General features: G+C 39.9%; 1 protein-coding gene across 1 annotated transcript in view; it reads left to right on the top strand.

Annotated features, from left to right (window-relative positions):
- SLC49A4 (solute carrier family 49 member 4) overlaps positions 1–23608 on the top strand; it is a 135495-nt gene that overhangs the window by 72507 nt on the left and 39380 nt on the right. The window contains 4 exon segments of the mRNA XM_032763652.2: positions 7086–7097; positions 8801–8930; positions 16270–16378; positions 17030–17097. Of these exon segments, the coding sequence (XP_032619543.1) occupies positions 7086–7097; positions 8801–8930; positions 16270–16378; positions 17030–17097 (319 nt within the window).

Raw genomic sequence — 23608 nt, 5'->3', positions numbered from 1 at the left:
ATGTGGAAACTAACAGACCCAAACCTCAAAAAAAAAAAAAAAAAGAGAGAGAGAAAAAGAACCTTATGCTGTAGCATCTGTGACTCAGATAATGAAGTGAACATGTGTCGATCTGCACTGTTTTGGATCATATGAGCAGACCCCTCATAACATGGACACATGTCCTCTGAATGGTGATGGAGCATGAAGGAACATATGAATTTTAGCGCATCTGGCACAATAAATCTCTTGCAATGCAGCTATAACAGTCCATGCGAACGCCTGTTATCACTTTCAAGTGACATTGTAAACTAAAGTAGAGAAGCATTTCTCCTGCAAATTAAACAAATTTGTTGTTGAGTGATTGGTTGAACAAGAAATAGACTGATGGACTTGTAGCTCTAAGTTTTACATTTTTATTTTGAATGCAGTTTTATATATTTCTACATTTGTAAGTCAACTTTCATGATAAAGAGATGCATTACAGTACTTGTATGAGGTGAATTGAAAAATTACTTTTCTTTTTTAAAGCCAAATATTTTTGGTATAAAAAATAAATGTAAAGTGAGCACTGTACACTTTGTGTTCTGTGTTGTAATTGAAATCAATATATTTGAAAATGTAGAAGACATCCAAAAATATTTAAATAAATGGTATTCTATTATTAACAGTGCGATTAATCGTACAATCTATTTTTTTTAATCGCTTGACAGCCTTAGTAAGAATCTTTCAAAAGTTATTTGTTAAATAATTATTTAAGAATATAATTGTGGAATAAAACCCCACTTGATCTTGATTTTTTTTTAACCAAAAAGTACATAATGCTATTCTTTAGATTTATGTGACAGTTATTATTCAGAAGCAACAATTTACTGAATAGTAGTAATGTATGAAAATGAACACTGTGAAATACTTGATTTATTTATCCAGGCTTTTCCTTGCGATGGTTTCTTCAGCACAGCAGGATAATTCCTAAGGTGTTTTAAGAAATTTATTCTAGTCATGTTCAGTGGCAAATTTTCTTTAAAGAGATGGCTGAACCCCAGTTTAAGAATCTAGGGCTTGATTCTCTTCTAATGTAAATTGCTATAGCTGACCATTTCATGTCAGTTAAGAATTTGGCCCAGTTTTCTCTCTAGAGTTCAGTCAAGAGATCTTGCTAGGCTTATTTTTTTCTATTTAAAATGTTTTTGAAAAGGCACCTCAATGTTTAAAAGCATGTATATAAGTATATTGGACTCTGCTGGCTATTTACAATGCTTTGTGCCAGTCCATTCTTCATGAGGTGCGTTTTCTTATAGGTTAATAATGACAGGGTATGGGGCACTTTCTTTACTTTAATAGCAAGCATTTGAAGTTGGCTCATCATGTAAGCGGGTACCACATAGCCTCTGCTTCTTTGAGTGCTTGCTCATATCCATTCCATATTAGGTATGTGTGCACTGCATGCACAGTTGCCAGAGAATTTTTCCTCAGTGGTATCTGTCGGGCTAGCCATAGCGCCCTCTGGTTCTGCACACTCATGCACTGGTATAAGGGGCCCAGCTGGCCCTGCACCCTCTCAGTTCCTTCTTATCGCCCATGACGGTCGCTGGAAGAGGTCCTCTTGCTTTGGCAAGGCTTTCATTCAGTGCTTTTTTTCTTGTTATTCTCTAGTTTAGTTTTATTTTAATCTTAATTTCTAGTTTAGTGTACATAGTGTAGATAGTGTATATAGTTAGAACCCCTCTCTTAGCTTAGAGGCGCTTCTTTCACCCTGGCTTCTTTCACATCTTCTGGGAGCCTGGAATGCTCTGGCAGATCACCTCAGCAGGTTTTCTTTTCTCACCACAAGTGGACCCTTCACCCAGAGGTGACCAGAGGTGGGGGTCTCCCCAGGTACACTGGTTCACAACCAGGCAGAACAGGAAATCTCAGCAGTTTTGTTCACTATGCCATCACAGACCAGGCTCCCTGTCAGATGCTGTCCTGCTTCCATGGACAGACCGCCTTTTTTATGCATTTTCCCCCAGTTCTTCTGGTATACAAGATCCTTCTGAAAGTCAAGCAAGACAAGGCACAGGTTATCTGTGTAGACTCTGCGTGGCCACAACAGCACTGATTTGGCATGTTTCTGGACCCCTACCCCGGACCTGATCTCTCAAAACCACAGCCATTTACTCCACCTGAACCTCGGGGCCCTTCACATGACTGCATGGCAGTTCCATGGTTGAACCTGGAGGAACAGGCCTGCTCAGAGCAAGTCCTCCCGGTCTTGCTGAGTGGTAGAAAATCGTTTACTAGAGTGACCTATCTAGCCAAGTGGAAACGCTTCTCGGTATGGTCGTCCCAACAAGATCTCTCACCGATCCAGTCATCCCTCCAGTCTGTGCTGGAATACTTGCTCCATCAGAAACAAAAAGGTTTGGCCTTTTCATCAGTCAAAGTACATCTAGCGGCAATCTGTCTTCCACTTACCAGTGGATGGTAAGTCTGTCTTCTCTCATGAAATGTCCATCCGCTTTCTCAAAGAGATAGTGACTTGACGCTCAAATTTGTGAACCGATTCCACTGTGGGACCTAAATCTGGTTTTGTTAAGACTCTCATGGGCCTTCCCTTTGAGCTGCTGGCATTGTGCCCTTTGCCAGATCTCTCCTGGAAGATCGCCTTTCTGGTGGCAATTACCTAAGCCAGGAGAGTCTCAGAAATTAGGGCCCTTACGTCAGAACCCCTGTGTATAGTGTTCATTAAGGACAAGGTTCAACTGCACCCCCTCCTGGTATTTCTCCCAAAGGTAGTCTTGCAGTTTCATAGTAACCAATCTATTTTCCTGCCAGTTTTTTTCCTGAAACAGCACACCAATTCAGAGAACTGGCATCTCCACTCACTGGACTTTAGGCGTGCCCTGGCTTTCTATGTTGATAGGACCAATCCGTTCTGTAAATTCATGCAGCTCTTCATGGCAGTAGCAGACAGGATGAAAGGCTTGCAGGTCTCAGCCCAGAGAATCTCATCCTCGATCACCTCCTGTATTCATATGTGCTACAAACAGGTGGGCATTCTATCTCCTGCTATCTTGACCACTCCTTTGACAGGATCTCAATCTTCATCAATGGCGTTTCTGGCCCAGATCCTGATCTAGGACATTTGCAGAGCTGCAACCTAGTCATCAGTACATACCTTCTCCTCCCACTACTACGCCATCACTCAGCAGTCCAGAGGTAATGCCAAGTTTGGATGAGCAGTGTTGCAATATGCATGTCCATTAACTCCGAGCACTTGAAGAAAAAATGGTTACTAACCTTTCCGTAACTTGTTCTTTGAGATGTGTTATTCATGTCCATTTCATGACTCACCTTCCTGCCCGTCTGTCAGAATTACGGGCAAGGGGGAACTGAAAGGGTGCGGGACTGTCCAGGCCCCTAACACTGGCGCATGTACAGTACATGGCACCCCAGAGGGTGCTTAGAGACAGCCTGATAGATACCACTAAGGGAAAATCTCTGGCGACAGTGCACATGGTGCACACACATCCAACATGGAATGGACACAAGCAACACATCTCAATGAACAACAGTTACGGAAAGGTTAGTAGCTGTTCTTTTCTTTTTGAGTGACTCACTTTTTTCTGGAGCCAGATGTATTGAAACTGAAGGGAAGTACAATTTTGGGCTACAGCCTCTTTAAAAGGCAGATAAGACGTTGCATCCGAAAGGTTCCATGGCAGATCAAAGTAATGGTTCATGAGAAAGGAGTGCAAGGGAAAACTGATGTCCCTTTTGCTGGCCTCATGGCTCAGTGCAGCTTTATAGTGGTAATGTTGATGGAGAACTTAATGGTAGGTAGCACAGATTTTCTGCATTCCTGAAATGGAAGAAGTTTTTAGGAGAATTCCTCCTTGAGACTTGTGGGTGGTATTGTCGTGGGTGCAGAAACAGTGTGTTGCATCTTTTAAATTTTCAGGGGAGCAACATTTCGTAAGGGTGCTGTAAGTTTTTTTTTTTTATTTTTTATTTTTTTTTTTTTTACTTTATTCAGCAGACTTTTAAACACACAACTGGATTTTTCTGTCTGACTTCACCTGCTGCGTTAGTGGTGTGTCAGCAGGGGTGAGATTCTCTTTTGAGGTATAGCTCCTTTGCACCACTCATACAGTGAATGGAAGCTGGATCCTAGATATAATTGTCCAGTAGAGAATTCTGCTGGTTGTGGGGAAACTGTCAGCTAGTTTAAAGGTGTCAGACCTGGCTCAAGACACAATCACCCTGAACAACATAGGAAAGGAACTGGGATGAGACAGTATAGCCCACAGAATCCGAGAGCTGTAACTTACTCCCTGATGGCCGCATCTCAACTCTCCTGCAACCCTTGGAGCTCAGATATGGGAGTGAATCTCCACCATACTGTGTAACAATAATACTTAGTAATTATATAGCTGTATTTACCTGCAGACCTTAAAGCACTTCACAAAGGTGATAGGTATCATTCTTCCCATTTAACAGATGGGGAAATGGAGAGATTAAGGGACTTGCCTTAAGTCACATAGCAAGCTAGTGGGGCACCTCAGAATGGAACTCGGGTCTCTTAACACCCATTCCTTTGGCACAGCCATTGGGCCATGATGCAGCTCTCACTTTGAGATTTTGGATATACTACAAGAGTTGTTAACCTAGGATTGGTGGCATGGCAAAAGCATATTATTTTTCTAAGGCATATTTTGTGTAATGGTGGATAAGGCTGTAAGTATACATAGATTTGCTTTACAATCTTTCTCTGAACCATTCCCTTCCCTATCTCTGTTTAATGTAGTGGTGTTCCTTGCACTAAGAGCTCGGCTGAATTAAGGTCAGGCTTGACAAAGCCCTGGCTGCGATGATTTAGTTGGAGATTGGTCCTGCTTTGAGCAGGGGGTTGGAAAGATGACATCCCGAGGTCCCTTCCAACCCTGATATTCTGTGATTCTATGATCATGGTGTCCTATTGTCATATTTGCATACCATATTCTGAACCCCATGACTGAAAGAGCAGGTATGTTGAGATCAAAATCAAGTTGCATTACCTAAACTGCATGGGGCTCTAACCAGAGCTATTAGCCATTCATTTTCCGGAGCATGAAATTAAACCCATCGCATTTATTATTACAACATTGTCAGTTCTTTCCTTATTGCATTGCAATTCAGTACAGGATTAGGGCTTTTTAAGTCTGGATATGCCTTTTCAAAAGGAGAAATACCTTTCACCATCTACAAAGAAACTTGTACCTCTGGATATAAAACTTTCCCTTTCCCATTTAGAGCCTACTCAATTAGCCAGGTGCCCATTTCTCAGGCAGAGCTGGGACTATCCCTTCACTATGACATACAGGGGGTCCCTGGTATTTATCTTCCCTCTTCTCTGTTGTTTCTGATATCTGTCGCTCATCAATAGGGGAACCCGTGTTCCGATTTACATTGGTTCTGATCCGCATATCCATTGTAAATTGGAACATCTTCCCCTATTGTACAGTACAGTACTATACTGTATTTGCATCTGCTGGCCACGTTCAAGGCTTATTACCTATGGAGGATGTTCTCCGTGCTGATTAAGGAGATGGCAGGTGAAGAAAAGCCCAGTGTAAAGGAGTTTTGGAAGTCTTACAACATCTCGAACGACGTTGAAAACATTGACGCATCGTGGGAAGATTTGATGCTGTTCCTACTCTTGAGTTGGTGAAGGATGTCGGCTTCGAGGAGGTGGAGGAGGAGGATGTACAAGAGTTGTTGGAGTCTCACACTGAGCAACTGACAAATGAGGAACTGATCGAGCTGGACCAACAATGGATATCCAAAGAAAGCAAGGACAATGACAACAGTGATGTAGGGAAGGAAGCCAGGAGTCTGATGACAAAGAATCTCTCCCGTTTCTTTGGATTGCTGGATGAGATGACGGAAATCATACAGAGCGGTTATCCTTTCTGTGAACAGTCTGCCAAAGTCTCCAGGGCTCTCAGTGATGCAGTGGCTTCCTACAGGGAGATCTGTCGTTCAAAGATTCATGCAGGAGAGCAGATGTTGATAAAATCCTTTTTAAGATTTCTGCAGCCAAAAAGCCAGCCCAAGAAAACCCAGCCATCAGCCCTACCTAAGTTTAGCATAATTGACACTATTTTATACTATATTATTGTATTAAAATGTTCTCTGTGTTTGAAAGGTGTTAGTAGGGTTCTGCATTGTTTTATTCAATGTTTTGTATGTAAAATGTGTACTCTATAACCTGTCATTGTAAAAAGATGCACCGTTTAGGCAAATAAAGCATTGTCATAGGCGAGTGTGGTGAAGTTGTGAATGCATTTCCCCTGCCCCCATTCCATTATTTCTTATGGGGAAAAATTCTCCGGTATACATTGTTTTGGTATCCATCGCCCTTTTCAGGAACAGCCGCAGTGTATACAGGGGACCCTCTGTGTACAGGTCATTGTGGCATGGTGCTCAGATTGCTTTCATGAGGTATTAGTGATTCACTCTTCAGCAAAAGACATACAGCTCCATGCTCAGTGTAGCATTTCCTGACAATTAGTTTGTTGACGGCTCTTGTTCTCCCTACTTGTTTCAAGTGCTTGGGTGGATCCATTCAGTGTTGCTGAAAGAATTGTCAGGAGGAAGGCAGTCAGTTACTGTTAAAGAGCTCTTGTCTCTGGCTGCAGTTTCCTTGGCACTTACAGTACATCCCTTACATATGACCTTTTCCCATGTCTTGCTCTTATTGTTAATCTCTAATAATAAGCTGGTAAACTTGGCCTAGGCTTGCTTTTCTTCTTTTATCTAGAGCAACGGTTCTCACAACATTTTTGGTGGCCTCAGAGTCCAGCCACCAACTCTCACTGGTGGCTGCACTGACACTTTTTTATCCTAAAATACTTAATTTACTTTAGGAAAAACAATTAAATAAGCACAGATTCACATCCAAATCATTGTAATTTATACACCTTTACCCCGATATAACGCGACCCGATATAACACGAATTCGGATATAATGCGGTAAAGGAGCACTCCTGGGGGGGGGCTGCATGCACTGGCAGATCAAAGCAAGTTCGATATAATGCGGTTTCACCTATAACACGGTAAGATTTTTTGACTCCCGAGGACAGCGTTATATCAGGGTAGAGGTGTATTTGTAGGGTTTTTGGCAGACTCAATAACAAAAAAATTAATGCTGCCTTCCTTTTTGTGCCCCCTTCTCCCCCCAGTCCAGGGCTTAATGGGTCCTGGGCCTTGCTGTGAAAAATGATATTTGTTAATATCACAGCACACTTAGCAGCTACATGGGAGGCCATAATGTGCAGCAGCATAGAACTTACTGTATTTGTATAGCCTAGAGGCAGTGGTGTTATAGGGTACAGTGGGACGAGCTAACGTATTCTTCACCCTCAGAGACAATCCTTCTATGATAAGACAGCAGTAGGAAAAGGAAACACAGCTTTGTCAAAAGTGAGTCATTTAGTATTTGATGCTGGAGAACAAAATGGTCAAATCTACATGAATTCGTCCTAAAAATAAATCCTGTGTGTTTATATTTTTTTTCCATAGAGCAAACTGAAACAGTTATTCTTTTTTTTTTTCCCCCACCTGGTCCATTCAGATTCTATCATTTACTTTTCTATTTCATGAATTATTTTCTCCTCATTTGGCAGAGTAGTTGGCAAAGTGCCTTCTCTCTCTGTATTGACTTTATTTAAAAAAAAAAAATAGTATTTAGAGAGGAGGAAACTAAAGCAATCCAGTACCCAGCACTACTGAATTTCTAGATAGTATTTCCAGGTAGTACTGATGAATCACTTCTTTGTAATAAGATCCCAGCTGCTCCTCAGAGGACATAATCCATAGCTATAGGGTTGCCTATACAGTAGTAAAGAATCCTGTTTTTAAGAGTTTAGGAAAACTAGCATATTAGGGTTAAGCCTGTGAATAGGGAGAATGCTGTGAAAACGGTAAAGGCCTATAAATGGTTGATGGGCTGGGGGTTGATTAAAAGGCTGATCATGAGACTTGCTGAGAGTCTTATGTAGATTCAGGCCCAAATTGCCACACTGAAATTTCTGACAGACAAACCCACTGCTGTTGAGCAAAAGCAGCATCTGCAAACAACTCTTGTTTCTTCATTTCTCTCCCATTTATGTTCATTCTTTCCTTGGGGCATGGCTGACTGTACTTTCCTTCTTACATTGTAAATCTGTCTGTTACCACAGTAATACTCTGTGTGTGCTGTCTCTTCACTCCATCTTTGTTTAATTCTTTTTCATGTCTTCATCACTGTGTGCTGTGACTGTTGAAATTCATTGCTCTAGGCCTTCCCCAATTCCCAGCTGTCCAAACTCTTAGCATGTACTGCTACCTGTCTTCTCATACAATGAAAAGTAACCTCATCACTGCCCTCACGCCCTCAGAATTATCCACTTGGGTCCAGTTTGATATCATCCTCCTTGTGTTTAAAACCACAAGCAGACCTGCTCCAGCCTGCCTCACAGACCTTGTCCGTCTCTGCATTGGCCTCCTTTCTTTCTCTTCAGGTAGTGTTATAACTGTTGATGCAAAAGCCTTTATCTTTGCAGCTCATGCCATTGCCAATGACCTGCCTATATCTAATTGACTTCCAATCTTGCTTAAAAATATATTCCCTTAATTCCTCTTCTTATTGTTTTAGATCTATAGTTCTGTTGTTGAAGTTTGTAAAGCATTTGCGTACAATATTTGTATGAAATAGGCTAGATAATAACTTCATTGTATTAAAATAAGCTCTCACTGTTAAAATCCATCACAATGTTAAACTTCTCTCTTACTGTGGTTTTTCTTAATTGTCTCTTAGAATTTGGAATGGTCTCCCTGATATTTTCTGCAGCACTAGCCTACTTCCCATCACGCCCTCCATTTCCTCCCAGTGTGGCGGCAGCTAGTCAGCGGCTCAGCTATAGGAGAAGTTTTTGTAGGCTATTAAGGTAGGTTCCCCTGGGGACAGCTTGGGTTTACAGTTCAAAGCCAATTCAGCTTTTTTTATACCTACATTTAAAAAGCAAAACAACTGAACATGTGCTTTAATCTTTTCACTGAAGAACAAACAAGTTAATTTGTAGTGCTTTGTAATCAAATTAAATATTAATACATAGACATGAAAGAACACTAGATGTTAAAAAGTGGAGTCGTTAATTATTAACTATTTTCAAAAATATTGCAAACCACATGTCAGAGTCACTCAGCATCAACATCACAGCCTCTAAATATTTTTGTTACAATAAATACAAGACAATTACAGGGATGTGTACTGTAAAGTGCTGAGGTAATTTAACATTGTGAATAACTGAGCATTAAATTGTTTTCTTCATTTTCAGTGCTCTTAAGCTGCCAACATTGCCCATTATGTTGGAATAACTTGGGGTCCAGTTCCCCATTCAGATGTGAGTCCCACAGCCCTTGCTATGATGAAGGAAGTACACAAATGCATCTAAGGCAGAATTTCTCATATTGAGTCCAGTTAATTGCATATGGTGTTAAAATGCAAAATGGAGGAATGGAAAATAAGTCATATTGCTGGGCAAGGTCTCAGATTAAACATTTTTGGTGTTTTTGTAACTTTGTTATGAAGAAAATGTCCTAATGCTGCTTCCTTTCTCCCACCCTTGTTCGGTCTTGTGTATTTAAACTGAAAGCTCTTCAGGTCAGGGACTATTTCTTTCTATGTGCTCATGTAGCACCTAACGCAATGGCATCCTGATATGAGATGGGTCCTCTCGGCACTGCTGTAATACAAATAGTAAGTAATATTAAAGGCCTGGCTTCTGTAACTGATAGCACAAAGGTGAACTGTTATGCCCATGTACAGTCCAGATGACTTCAATGGAGCTCTATTCATGTGCAGCAGTCTACCACCATGCTGTCAGTAGCAGGAATAGAATCAATGTGTAAAAGGGACCATTTAAGATGGAATATTTGTGAAGCTTTTTTAACTAACCAATTATTAGAGAGCAATAAAATCATACTTGTCATGCACTCTATGCTTTCTTTACTTGCATTTAAAGCCTGCAAAAATTATTCCTCTCTTCTTGTTGTTCTTAGGGAAATCATTTCCAATCAGAAACACTCAATTTCTGCTATTTGGAACCTGGCTAAGGCTATGTCCAAATTGCAATTAGACACCCATGGCTGGCCTGTGTCAGCTAACTTGGGCTCATGAGGCTCAGGCTAAGGGGCTGTTGAATTGCAGTCTAGACATTTGGGCTCAGGCTGGAGTCTGGGCTCTGGAACCCTTCCACCTCACAGGGTCCTAGAGTCTGGGCTCCAGCCTGAGCCCAAATGTCTACACTGCAGTTAAACAGCCCTTTAGCCTGAGCCCTACCAGCCCGAGTCAGCTGACCCAGGCCAGCTGCAGGTTAATTTCAGTGTAGACATACTCTGTTACCAGAAGGTGCAAGGCATTATAATCACCAAAGTGTGTCCTTTCTGGAGAAGGTTGGTGAGGAAGGGGAAAATGAGAACAGAATTCGTCAGTTAATCTGTAACATGACCTACTTGAGGTATTAAAAAATAGCAATTCCCTTGAAGGCACTGAGCACACTTATTAATGCTGCGTTATGAGCCTAAACTGCTGTGGGAAGAGATCCTGCCTGAGGGATGAGTTGTAAAAATGTTACTGTCAAGTAAAAACCCAAACAACAGCTGATTCTGCAGGTGAAATATAAAATTTCTGTTGACAGTATTCCATTTGGGAGCCTTGTAACTAATTGGTTGTACACAGTACAGTAAACATTGGATCTGACTTGTAGTATCAGTTAGTGAGCTGCAAAACTCTGAATTACCAGCTCACTAAACTTTTCTTAATAAATATATCTTGCAGTTAAATAGTGAACTTATTTCTGTTTTAACACATTGCTGTCAAGTGAGGATTGTCTATTGCTATTAAGTAAACGTTGCATCTTCTTCCTCTTATGCATTCTTCCATGTTGTCCCTTCCACAAGGCATTCTCTCTCTTCCTTTGTACACCAAACAATTGCCATCTCATCATTCAAAACACACTTGTCTTGGGGAGCCGTTCAGCAATAATCCATCAAAGAGGAAGGATTTATAAAAGAATGGAATCTGCTGTGCTGAGAGAGAGAGCCATCATCGGTGGTGTTAGACATCAGACCATGTTATCTGTCTAATCTACGTTTTGCAGTCTTTGAGACAGGGACTATTTCTTCTGACAGAGCTGAGTAGGGATACTCAGTTGATGAACCTTGGAGAATTCTGACTCCCTGGATTACAGAGTTAGTGTCTCTTTTTTGAGATTGCCTTCATATGTTGCTGATGTGCAAATCTGTATTTGATATATGTTAGCCTGTGGGCTAACTCACAAGTCCATACACCAAAAAACACTTCAGCCATGAGTTTGTATCTTTTTTTTCAGGGCTTCAGTTTTATTTCTTATGTTTAACATAAGTTCAACACCTCAATTATGTCCTTTACCTTCTTCAGGAACCTGTGTAATTCTTGCAGCCCACCTTCTTGGAATCAAGGTGAGCCTCTCTGCTTCTTTCTCCTTTGCAGTCTGCTGTCTGCAGGATTACACGCCACAGACCATTTACCTGGGAGTCACATATGATCTGGGTTCTTTCCCCTGACATGAGGACTCCGCCAGGAGCCTATCTGCTCCCTTCAGCTCTCACTAATAATTGAGTTTCTTGCTGACTCTTTTATGAAGACAAGGTGATCTTCAAGTGTTCTCACAACATCTCACAACATCAGCTTGTAGGCAACTGAATAGTCACATATGGGGGCTCAACTCAACTCATTTAATGGGCCACCAATCTTGTAAAAATACTCTAGTCAAGACTGGAAAAAATACCCTTTCTTAGCTCCTTAGTTTAGCAATGTTTTTGTTTTTTTTTACATTGAAACAGGACATACAGCATGTCTAATGTTTCAGTAGAAAAAAAAATCCCAATACTTGCAAATAATTTAAAATATTTGTTTCAAATTAACAATAACAGATTTAGTTTTAAAATAGTTTGACAGTATTTGCCAATTATATACATTTAATATTTTGAAGAACCTGCATAAACTATTCTAAAGCTCATAAAACTAAGGACTCTGTCTCTATTGCTCCTTTATGAACTAGAAATCATAGTTTCACATGACATCTCCATCCAGAAAGGAGGCCACAGAATAAGGCTGGTGCTAAATAGACATTGTCAAGGTTATTGCCAGGAAGCTGATTGACTTTGACCGGGCTCCCATCTGAACAGTCTTGCCTTATGGAGTCTAGTAGTGTGCAATAGTTTGTTTTTGTTCTTGTTTTTTAAAGCTGATCCATATTCCAGCAGAATGTTTTAATAAAAAAAGGTTGATGCTAACTTTCCTATGTCATAGGCACATATATATTATGATGGGAAATAGTGTGGGTGCAGTAGTTGATAGTGTGACAGGCAGCAACATGCCTGCTTTTTCTGTAAAATTTTTGGATGGAGTAATTGCAAAGATAAATACGCGTGGCCAGATTCTTGGCTATATTCACCTTTGCATAGACTCATATTGTCTATTAATAGGTCCAAGGAGACAAAATGACAGCTTAAGATTGGCATAACATAAGATTGCTTCAACTATGCACCCTTTTCTCTCCTCAAGTCCCTAATGCTGGTACAGGGGGTGACATAGGTGACTTTCACCAGGGGAGCCCCTTACACAGACATGAGCTGAATATAGCAGCTTATGGCCAGAATCCATTGGCAAAATACCACAGCCAAGGAGCTGATTCATAGCCAAGTGTCTAGAAAAGGCAAGATGATCCAGATGAGACCACCATCAAGATAGGTTAAAACTTAACCTCCGCTCTTAGTGTCTCTTTTCAGTCTAGAAGGAAGACTAGATATGCAATCATGTACCCAGAATTTGTGACTATTTGAGACACAGTATTTTGGAACAAGTTCGGTCTCTTCTTTAGAAAGTGCCCAAACAGGTAGAACGTTTCCCATTGTGTTTTATTCTGCAAACATTGACATTCCTTCCAAATGTGAAATGTTAAATAATTTTGGAAAATAGCAGCACTGAGTACAAAAGGCAATCTGCCCTCTTAGACTCTAAGATTGCACAAGGTAGACCAGAGTCAAGGAGGAGAGAGTGGGCCTAGTAGATGACAGACAAATGATGGTAGAGAACACTATAAATGCATCTTTAAAATTGTAATGAGAACAAGAAATAACCTTACTCCTATGTTCAGGCTTTCTTTGCACTGTTTTATTAAAAGAAAATTGACAGGTGGTATTGGGAGATGGCCATGTTTAGGTAATGTAGTTGCTTTGCTCGAGAAGAGGCTGTGTGAAAGAAAAAGGGCTCCAGGTAAATGTTGACTATGTTCTTCAGATCTTCTCATGGAATAAAACAAATGTGATCTCTGAAATTCTGAACATTTCAGGGAATGTTCTAAGATCTTTTTCTCAGCTTCAATAGTTGTGTGAAGTAGCAAATTGCTCCTTCATGTCTAGGGAACTGGTGCTGATCAATTTCAGTCCTATGGAACCTGTTTTGAGGGAGGCCTTTTTGTGGTTACATGAACATCCTTTGGGTAACCCAACTTGGACAGAGCCCTAAAAGTAAGCGGTAAAATAAACACTGTCCAAATGGTAGTTAGAAATACTAGGATTGCTGAATGTAAAGGCACCATTTTCTGTCTTCAAGCTGCCTCTCAGCAGAGGTTTTGTGTGTGCTGTCAGTTACAGTAATGCTGTTGCTTAGGTGATTGTTTCAGGACTCGTCTTGTCAACTCCTGTTTAACTTTGTAGGGTGCAGATGATGACAGACCTTTGATTGTTTCACATTCAATGAACAGTGAAGGTGAATCGCTTTAACTGAAAAAAATCCTGATTTGTTTAGAAGAGATTCTTAGACTTGTGTGTGTGTTTGTCTCTCTCTCTCCACCGCTTTTTATGGTTTAAATTGCTGATGTTTTCCACTCTTGCTACTGTTCCCCTCTCCCTCATCCCCAAAGAAAGAAAAAGATATTAAGTACTATTAGCTGAATAGTATGTGTAAATGTATTCAGAGTATAAGGTATTTGAACTGGAGTCCTGTTTCACCCATAATGTTGACAGTCATTTTGTCTCCCTGAGGCAGTGATTCTGGGTTCTAAGTTTGCACATTGTTGGTTCTCATTCTTGCCTGAAATTTCAGCATTCTTCTTACTGTTATCTTCCTGGGAAGTTGAATTCAGAATTCAAATGGCATTGACTTGAATCCACATAAATACCCAATCTCTTTCAAGACTACCATGAATGCTTCTTACAGTTACTCTCTTCCACTGGCTGGTTTAGAGTATCTTGTTAACTGTAACTCCGTTTGTCTCCCCCACACACCCAATGTGAATAGGTCACAAACACTGTGTTAGAATCGTAGGATTGGAAGAGACCTTGAGAGACCATCTAGTCCAGTCTTCTGCACTCGTGGCAGGACTAAGTATTATCTAGACCATCCCTGATAGATGTTTGTCTAACCTGCTCTTAAAAATCTCCAATGATGGAGATTCCACAACCTCCCTAGGCAATTTATTCCAGTGCTTAACCACCCAGACAGGAAGTTTTTCCTAATGTCCAACCTAAATCTCCCTTGCTGCAATTTAAGCCCGTTGCTTCTTGTCCTATCCTCAGAGGTTAAGGAGAGCAATTCTTCTCCTTTCTCCTTGTAACAACCTTTTATGTACTTGGAAACTGTTATCATGTCCCCTCTCAGTCGTCTTTTCTCCAGACTAAACAAACCCAATTTTTTCAATCTTCGCTTATAGGTCATGTTTTCTAGACCTCTGATCATATTTTTTGCTCTTCTCTGGACTTTCTCCGATTTGTCCCCATCTTTCATGAAATGTGGCACCCAGAACTGGACGTAATACTCCAGTTGAGAGCTAATCAGCGCAGAGTAGAGTGGAAGAATTACTTCTCCTGTATTGCTTACAACACTCCTGGTAATACGTGCCAGAGTGATATTTGCTTCTTTTGCAACAGTGTTACACTGTTGACTCATATTTAGCTTGTGATCCACTATGACCCCCAGATCCCTTTCCACAGTACTCCTTCTTAGGCAGTCATTTCCCATTTTATATGTGTGCAACTGATTGTTCCTTCCTAAGTGGAGTACTTTGCATTTGTTCTTAGTGAATATGAGGAACATATGAGGAAGTTCTGAAAAGTTTATTGCTTACAATATTGACTTTCTCACTGTACTTTTCTGTGATGCTTCTACAGAAAATGGGAACAGCAACATTTAAACAAGTGGAGATTTCAAATGACAGGACTGTATTCCAAATACATTCATTGGAGAAAAGGTGTTCTTCTGCTTAGCTAGGATTCTTGGGTTCTGTTCCTCTTTCTGCTGCGAACTCACTGTCATCTTGGGGGAAAAATCACTGAAGGCATATTTTCAAATAACAGTACCTAAATTGTGCCAACACAATACGTGCGCAGAAGGAAAATAAGGCAATTAGTTTAAAATATGTATTTACATGTGCAAAAATGGCTAATTATACACACAACCAGTTTCTGCTTCAAAATTATGTGCAGAGTTTTCTTTTACATGTGTATATTTTATGAGTTTAGCTTGGGCTTTTTTATTAAGGAAACATGGAAAAATATTTAATCTAGTTCACAGTGAGGTTTGTTTGCCGGAGTGCTTTGAGATCCTTGCATAAAAGTTCTAATATAATTATAAATTGTTGTTTATGTTCTGCATGAGTGTTCCAAAGAGTCAGATTATAATATTTTTATGTTTTTGTTTAAGTAGAATATAAGTTTTAAGAAAATAAATTTGTGATGTGTAGTGCAAGTGACAAGCTGGTAGGGCAAGGAGAGAATGCAGTAAATTTCCCTTTCTCAAAGAAAATAATCACCAAGAGTAGCTTGAAGAATATGAATCTCTGAATTTATATATGAAATATGCTTTTGTCACAATGAATTTATACTTAATTGGTTTTTAATATGTTAACAGTGCATAGACTGTCAATGTAATAAAATAGCATAACAAACTGAATTTCTTTTGAAGACTAGGAAAGTCTGAGAGCCTAGCGTGTTCCAGAAATCAAGACGGTGCCATTGATACGCATATAGTAAATGCTTTTTCTTTAATAACATGGTGCCAGGCAGTAACTTCTCAGCGCTTGGAATTTCAGTGAAATAGCCAAATACTATACTTGATTTTCCTGACTCACTCTTTAGATTTCTACTTTTCTTCTTAATGGGAGGAATATAGATTCTCTTGAAGTTAATCTGAGCCGTTTCTAATAGAAACAGCAGCTAACTGCATATATGTTGTCTTCACAGCAATTTCCGGTTTTTGATGATTGCGTTAGCCTATGCTATACCGTTGGGTGTTTTCTCTGGCTGGTCTGGTGTTCTGGACTTGATATTAACACCAGTTCACGTCAGCCAAGTAAGTATTTACATGCAGCAGCTGCTCTATTTCATAGGTATTTTGTTAGATTTGTAATGGTGTTTGAGCTGATGTACATATTCCTTACCTTAGTTTTTCTCTGGAAGTATCAATATATACGTGCCACTTCACTACTGAAACGTAAAACAAAACAAACTTTTAGCATTGACATACCAAAAGTTATCGTGGCTCCCCCTGCTGATCCTACAGTGGCAGTTCATATCTTCAGAGCTGTACGCACCTACTGGTGTTAATAAAGAGGCAAATAAATAAAAGGGAGCAGTGTTGGCTGCTGTACCTTCACAAATAACGAAGGAAAAGAAAATCAATGCTTGCCAAATTGAAAGGACAAAATCAGTAGAGAGAGATTTTTATTTTTAAGCCTCTAATAGGGTCTCATACAAATCCAGATGACATTCCCCAGCAGATTCCAATATAAAGAGAGGTCACATTCGGGGCATAGACTATTTGATCATATCCTTTTAACTAAATTATATTCCCTTTGAATTTCTTAGAAAAGTCCATCAGTTTTTTTGCTAGGGTTTTTCAGTTCCCCCCTCTTCTACTCCCCCCCCCCACCTCTTTTTTTCAAAATAGCATCTTGTTTTCTCAGCCTTAACACTTTCATTTCCCCATGTTGTTTCCCATCAGGTGGATGCGGGCTGGATTGGTTTTTGGTCCATAGTTGGAGGCTGTGTTGTTGGCATAGCAATGGCAAGGTAGGAATAATGATCTCTCCTTCAGTTCTTCATTTTTCTTCACCTGTAATGATCACTTAGGTTTTTAAGACTATAAACTGAATTTATTTTTGGTCATTAGTGAAATATTTGAAATGGCAGATATGACTCTCCAAGATGGATGATGTATTGTTTCTTTTTGTAATTTGTATATTTCATGTTACTGGACTACATGGGTTGAAAATGCCATTTGCTCGCTCATCAAGTTTAAGAAGTCATATTGTTATGTCTGAGAATGCTTCCCATCCGCTCCTTTTCAGGGTAGCCTTCTGAGAAGGAGGTTGCCCGATTTTGGGAAGAACCAGTTTAGCACCTCTGAAAAGCAACAAAGAACATCAGTGTCTGTTTCCTGCCAACACCTGTCTAGCAATCTGATCCACTGAGTATTTGATGCTGAGAATACAACACACTTCCCACATACGTGGGCACAGAGTATTCCTAGCATCTCTCCTTCTGACCACCATGGGTGTGGAGTGACACTCCCCACCAACCATCTGAGAAGATGTGGATTTATGAGTGAAAATGCCCTTCCCAAACCAAGCTACCAGACTCTTTCCATCCAAACTTTGTTTAAAAAAAAAAGCAAAAACTTTTACCTTCCTTGTGGCTCTTGATAATTTAAGTTAATAAAAAATAGAAAACCACTACATTACACTCATCTCTGGATTTCCCGGTACAGTTCTGTCGTCTTTCCATCCACTGTCAAGGCCCTGATTCTGCAATGAATACTGAACGGATGCAGGAGTCTGTCTGCACAGAGGTTATTGCAGGGATTGGGACCCAAAACTGTAATAAGCCCTTTTGGGGCAGAGACTGTCATCTTCTTGTACTGTACAACAACAACGTGTATAACTAATAAATAACAAACTGTAGGTTCAAACAAGAACTAGATAAGTTCGTGGAGGATAGGTCCACCAATAGCTATTAGCCAGGATAGTCAGGGATGGTGTCCCTAGCCTCTGTTTACCAGAAACTGGGAATGGGCGACGAGATGGATCACTTGATGAACACCTGTTCTGTTCATTTCCTCTAGGGCACCTGCCTTCGGCCACTGTCAGAAGACAGGATACTGGGCTAGATAGACCTTTGGTCTGACCCAGTATGGCTGTTCTTATTGGGTTTCTCCTCTTGCCACCTCTTATTCCACTTAACATCTAGAAAGGAGGAAGAGGAAAGCTCCCCCACAGACATGGAAAAGGAAAAAGACATTTGAGCTCCCCCACCACAGTACTCCAAATGCTAACTAGTCAAAGAGCTAAATCCTACTAATCAAGGGTCGTACTCCAATAGGATCCCTGCAGAGGACCCATTGTTTGTTAGCTATTGCTAGATTTGGCTATGACACTTTTCTCCGTAGCGAAAAGTTTAAAGCCCTCCTGGCATTGTAAAAGTAGTGTTTAGTAAATAATGACCTATTAATATATGTCCTGTCCATGCAGCAAAAGCAATATGATGGAGAAACTAGTGTGAATACTCATGCAGAATTCTCTCTCCTATGGGCTAGCCTTTGCTACTGCAGTTGAGGCCCTTGAACACTAGAGGGGCACCCTTTCTAGCCTTAAGCTTCTCTAGCAAGAACTTGCTGATTCAGGCCTATAATGCAAATCTCAGCCTTTATGGTAAATTAATTTATTTAATATATAGCCTAGTTTTAGTTTCAGAAAATGCGTAATGCCTCTGTAACTGCTGCAAAATTGACTACAAACTTTATAGAAAAGTCAGTATTTTGTAGAGTTCAAAACTTTGCTTTTGAGTAAATTAAAAGAATGCTAATAGTCTGTTTCTGCAAATATGTGTCTGCAATTCAGGCACTACATAGTTCAAACAGTAGCCTTTGCGCACACACAAAAAGTGGGCAAGGGTGATTTGTCACTTTTGATAGATGATTCCCTCCTCTTAGGCCTGTTCAGCAGGTATCTGTGTAGGACTGAACCAGTGATGACTCTGACTGTAATCTGCTGAAAGTTATAATTAGGAAAATTAGGTAATGATTCTTGTCAAGTATGACAAGCTGATGTATTTCAGTGTCAGGACTGTGACTTTCCAGGCAAGCAGCTATCTCTCTTAACAGCCTGTGGTAAGGTGGGTTTTTTTGTTTTTAGTTTTTAGGGGGTTGGGGGGGTGTTCTACCAGCTGTTAATTCATAAAACCAAAAATGTTACCATTTAAGAATGATAGTGTTTGCTTTACTTTATTCTCCTCAAATCATAAAGTCTAGATATCATTTTACCCTTTCATTAACATGATTTAATTCTTTAACTGCATACAAAGGGCCTGATTTTTCAAATTTGGCTTCAGTTTTTGATGACGCAAAATGCAACCATGTAGATATCTTAACCACCTGCTGCCTGCAGTGGTAGCGTTTGTGCCTGCAATTCACTGTGGGTATTAAATTGTGCCCCTTCAAAAGGAAGGCTCATATTGAAAATCAGGACCCAAATCTCTTTATTTTGCTTTTTGTGGTATGAGGAGTTTTTCTCCGCAAGGTATATAAATAAATCCTACTTCTCTCTACTCCTCCACAATCCTGAACTAGACATGTTTGGTTAATTTGTGTGATGCGTTTTAATGATGGAAAAGTCTGGGATATTTTGGGCAATTGGCAGATGTTGTACCCTTTGCTGGCAGAGGTAGAATGAGACTGGTTTCAAGCAAAGCAACTTTAAAGAGTGACATTCATATTTTATTATTGCCCTGAAACATAAATCTATCTCCTTTTCCCCCAGAATTTTTCTTGTCATGTTCGCTAATGATCTCAGATATTTCTGGATTTTTGTCCTTCACAGCCGAGCATTTCCTTCTGCTTTTATCCTGCAGTGATGTCAAAATGCTGAAATGTTGTGACTTGGTGATAATTTCCCTAGCAACAGACTTTTCTCAGCAACATACATTTAGGCCTTAACTGCAGGATCCAGCACAAGCAGATTTGCTTGGTCATGAAAGATGGTGTTAGTGTGTTGCTGCATGGTTGTAAGTGACAGAGCTGCTGGGACTGGGAAACAAAAATTTGCTGTCTGATCATTGGATTGAGACCAGTGCTGTGAAAAGTTTACAGGTCTTGTGAGCATTTTTACTAGTCATACTGAGTTCACCAGAGGTGAAATACAGACCCTTAAAGGACTGAGTATGACCTTATTTGTTATGTTTTCTCCATTTTTGCTTAATTAAACAGTTTTGTGAAACTTAGAACCAAATAAGGGGCAAATGTCAACTTTTACTCCCAGCAAAATCTGAGGTGCCTGTTATTGCTATTAATTTCAACAGCAGCTTCTCTTCATATATTAAAAGACAGCTGCAACTGCTTAGTACAGTAAAGTGGAGAAAATATCTGACTCCATTTTTCTCCACCCTCCCACCCCCAATCTGATATTTTATCTACTTTTTTTATTAGGCAGCATATGTAGCCCCACTCAACTTTAGAAATGGAATACTGATGTTGGCAGCAAAATAATCCCTCAGACTTTGCTCCATGGGACAAATATGAAGTTCATGTTTTGTGACACTTCTGAGAAGATTCACAGTTAGTTTAATGACAAAAATACAGAAAAAAATGAATAAATAAACTGACTCCTGTGATTTTAAAGTTTGGTCAAACTGATTACTTTCTTCTTCCCCCTTCAAATCCAGCATGAACAGCTAAACTTCTGCAGTTAGAAGTTAATACTCTATGCTATTTGAAAGCTGGGATTACAAGCTTTAAGATGATATACAGCATTGATTCTAGCTCTACCAGTTATTGACTTATAAGTTCAGTGTGGAATTGAAATAGAGGAAGGACAAAATAAGAGGAAAGATGTAGTCTTAAGATCCAATATTTCATAAAACTCCTGTGCTCGATAAACTGCTAAACATTACTTAAAGGTGGCATTCCCAACTTTCAAGCTGTATATAGTGTTACCTTTTATATCAGGTGGGCCATGTGGGATTGGACCTTAAAATACTCACCCAACTCTTTTTTTTAACGGGGAAAATAAGGCAATTAGCAGACAAGTTAGGATGTCTTCATCATTCCAAACTTCCTGGACCACACTACCCCAATCCAACAGGAGGATTAAAACTGAGCTAAAAGGGGAGAAGTTCTTCAGACATAATTTCAATAATAGCAAGGGAACTACAAAAAATTACTAGCAAATTGAATAACCTCTCCCTCTCAAATGTTTTTTCTAAGTTTGCACCAGTGTTAAAATCCCTGTTGAAAAGAACAGTTGCAGTACTAATTGTGTTGAGGGTTCAGTGCTCAGCTGGATTGTTTGGTTTTTTTTTAATAAATACAAAAGGTGCAAAAAAATTGAGTGCCCCTGCAAACTGTTTAATAGATCTTATTTAGTTTTGTATCCAGGTGCAAGTGTCTGAGCATAGGGTTTCTGCTTGCCCTATTTACTGACACCTCCATCATTGACTCATTTGGGCTTACAGGACCCAACTTATCCTCTTGTTATACACAGCATATTGTTCTTTATTACAATGACTTCATAGTGATATTAGTATTGGGGATTTGAGAATAACCAGAAAGGTGTGAGTTTTTCCACAAAAATGGATCCTAGCTCTTCAGTCTAGCTTGAATGAAATAAATACATATTTACACTTGTACATAATCAAGCAAGTTGCCGTAAACTAATTGATCAATGCACCCTCAAGTCTAAATGCCACTGACTGGCAAGCAGCAATGTAAGTAAGGATGTGATTTTGTTCTGTGAGAGATCTGCTTTGGGGGAAAAGAATTAAAATTTCCTCTTATGTTTAGCTGCTGAAAAACACTATCTGAACTATGTTTTAAGTTTCCCTTGTAAATATACAAAGCAAGACAGTGTCCCCATTGGCTGAATTGTTTTCAATTATTATTATTATTCATTTTTATTTGAATTACTGTCATGTTTAGGAACCCTAGTCATGGACCAGGTCCTCCTTGTGCTGAGTGTTGTAAATACAGAACAAAAAGACAATTCTTGCCCCAAAGAGCTTACAATCAAAGTAATAAATGAGACAACAGGTGGATACAGCCTGACAAACACAGATGAGGGGAGTAGAAATAAACAATGAGACAGTACTTGCCAGCATGATAGATTGTGTTTTCGGCATACCAACAGGCTAAATGTCGTCAAGCTTTTTCTAGGCATCACAGTGAACTAGGATTGTCGAGGAGGATGATGAGTTAGTTTTGCAGATGTTTACAGGGGACTTTTCCCAATTCTCAGGGGGCAGCATAGGAGAAAGTACAAAAATACTTGTTTGAAAATTTAACAAGTGGGCTATGGACACTGGCATCATGGGCCAGTCAAAGGCGGGAGTCAGCGTCTTGATAGCGAATGAAAGATGATTGGATGGGTAAGTGAAGACAAGTAGTTTTGATTTAATTAAGAAAAGTGAACAAGTTAAGTGATGCAAAGAGAGGGGTGATACGGTCAAAGCACCAGGCTAGAACAATTATCTTTACAGCAGCATTCTGCGTGGATATGAAGATTGCATTTATCAAGGCCAGAGAATAGGATGTTGCAGTAATTTCACCAGGCGATGAAAGCCTAGATCATGGTTTTAGCTGTGGATGAATGGGAAAGGCCATGTCTTACAGATCTTAGATAGAAAGAATCAGCAAGGTTTAGAGACAGCCTGAATACGAGGACATAGAGGGAGGTCCAAGTCGAAGATGATGCTGAAGTTATGGGCTTTAGTGACAGGAGGCATGGTGGTATCCATAGTGATTGAGAAAAGAGGTAATGGGGAGAGCTTAATGGGGAAGATCAAGAGCTCCATTTTAGCCATGTTGAGCTTCATCTAGCAGCTAGATGTCCGCAAGGAGATGTCAGAGAATGGCAGCAAAGAGTTAATTTTTAAAATGTGTTATAATAGCAGCAATGATCCTGATGATAACTGTGATCTGGCAAAAATACATAGGAGTCAAGCATAAGGAAGAGGTAAGGAGTGAGTGTAGTGTTTTATGAGGTTTTGTATATTGGAGCTGTGGAGATACTTTTAAAACAGCAAAGAAATCTTGAATTGTGATTGTGAGACTGTGTAAAGAAAGATTTCAAAGCAGAGGTTAAAGTTATTTTCCAGTTTTAGAGCATGGTGTTTGTTCAGATATTTAAAAATAATATGGTCCCTGCCCAAGAGGATTTACATTCTAAGAACTGCAAACAAGAATCCTTCCTGTATGCCAGTGATCCTGAATTGATGAGACAGATTTTTTTGAACTGCTGTGGAATCAAGTCGGCTTCGGTTTAACCGTGACGAAAATCACCATTATATATAACTCCTTCTAGCAGTTTCTGAATAAGGTGCAGTGGTCTTTTCGAATTTCTGGATTATATAGTGAGAATGTAAGAACATCATAATGGCCGTACCGGGTCAGACCAAAAGTCCATCTAGCCCAGTATCTGTCTACCGACAGTGGCCAATGCCAGGTGCCCCAGAGGGAGTGAAGCTAACAGGCAATGATCAAGTGATCTCTCTCCTGCCATCCATCCCCATCCTCTGATGAACAGAGGCTAGGGAC

The sequence above is a fragment of the Chelonoidis abingdonii genome, chromosome 10 (genome assembly GCF_003597395.2).
Source record: "Chelonoidis abingdonii isolate Lonesome George chromosome 10, CheloAbing_2.0, whole genome shotgun sequence".
Classification (NCBI taxonomy): Eukaryota; Metazoa; Chordata; order Testudines; family Testudinidae; genus Chelonoidis; species Chelonoidis abingdonii.
The sequence above is the reverse complement of the archived record's forward strand: the minus strand, read 5'-3'. Positions and strand labels throughout refer to the sequence as shown.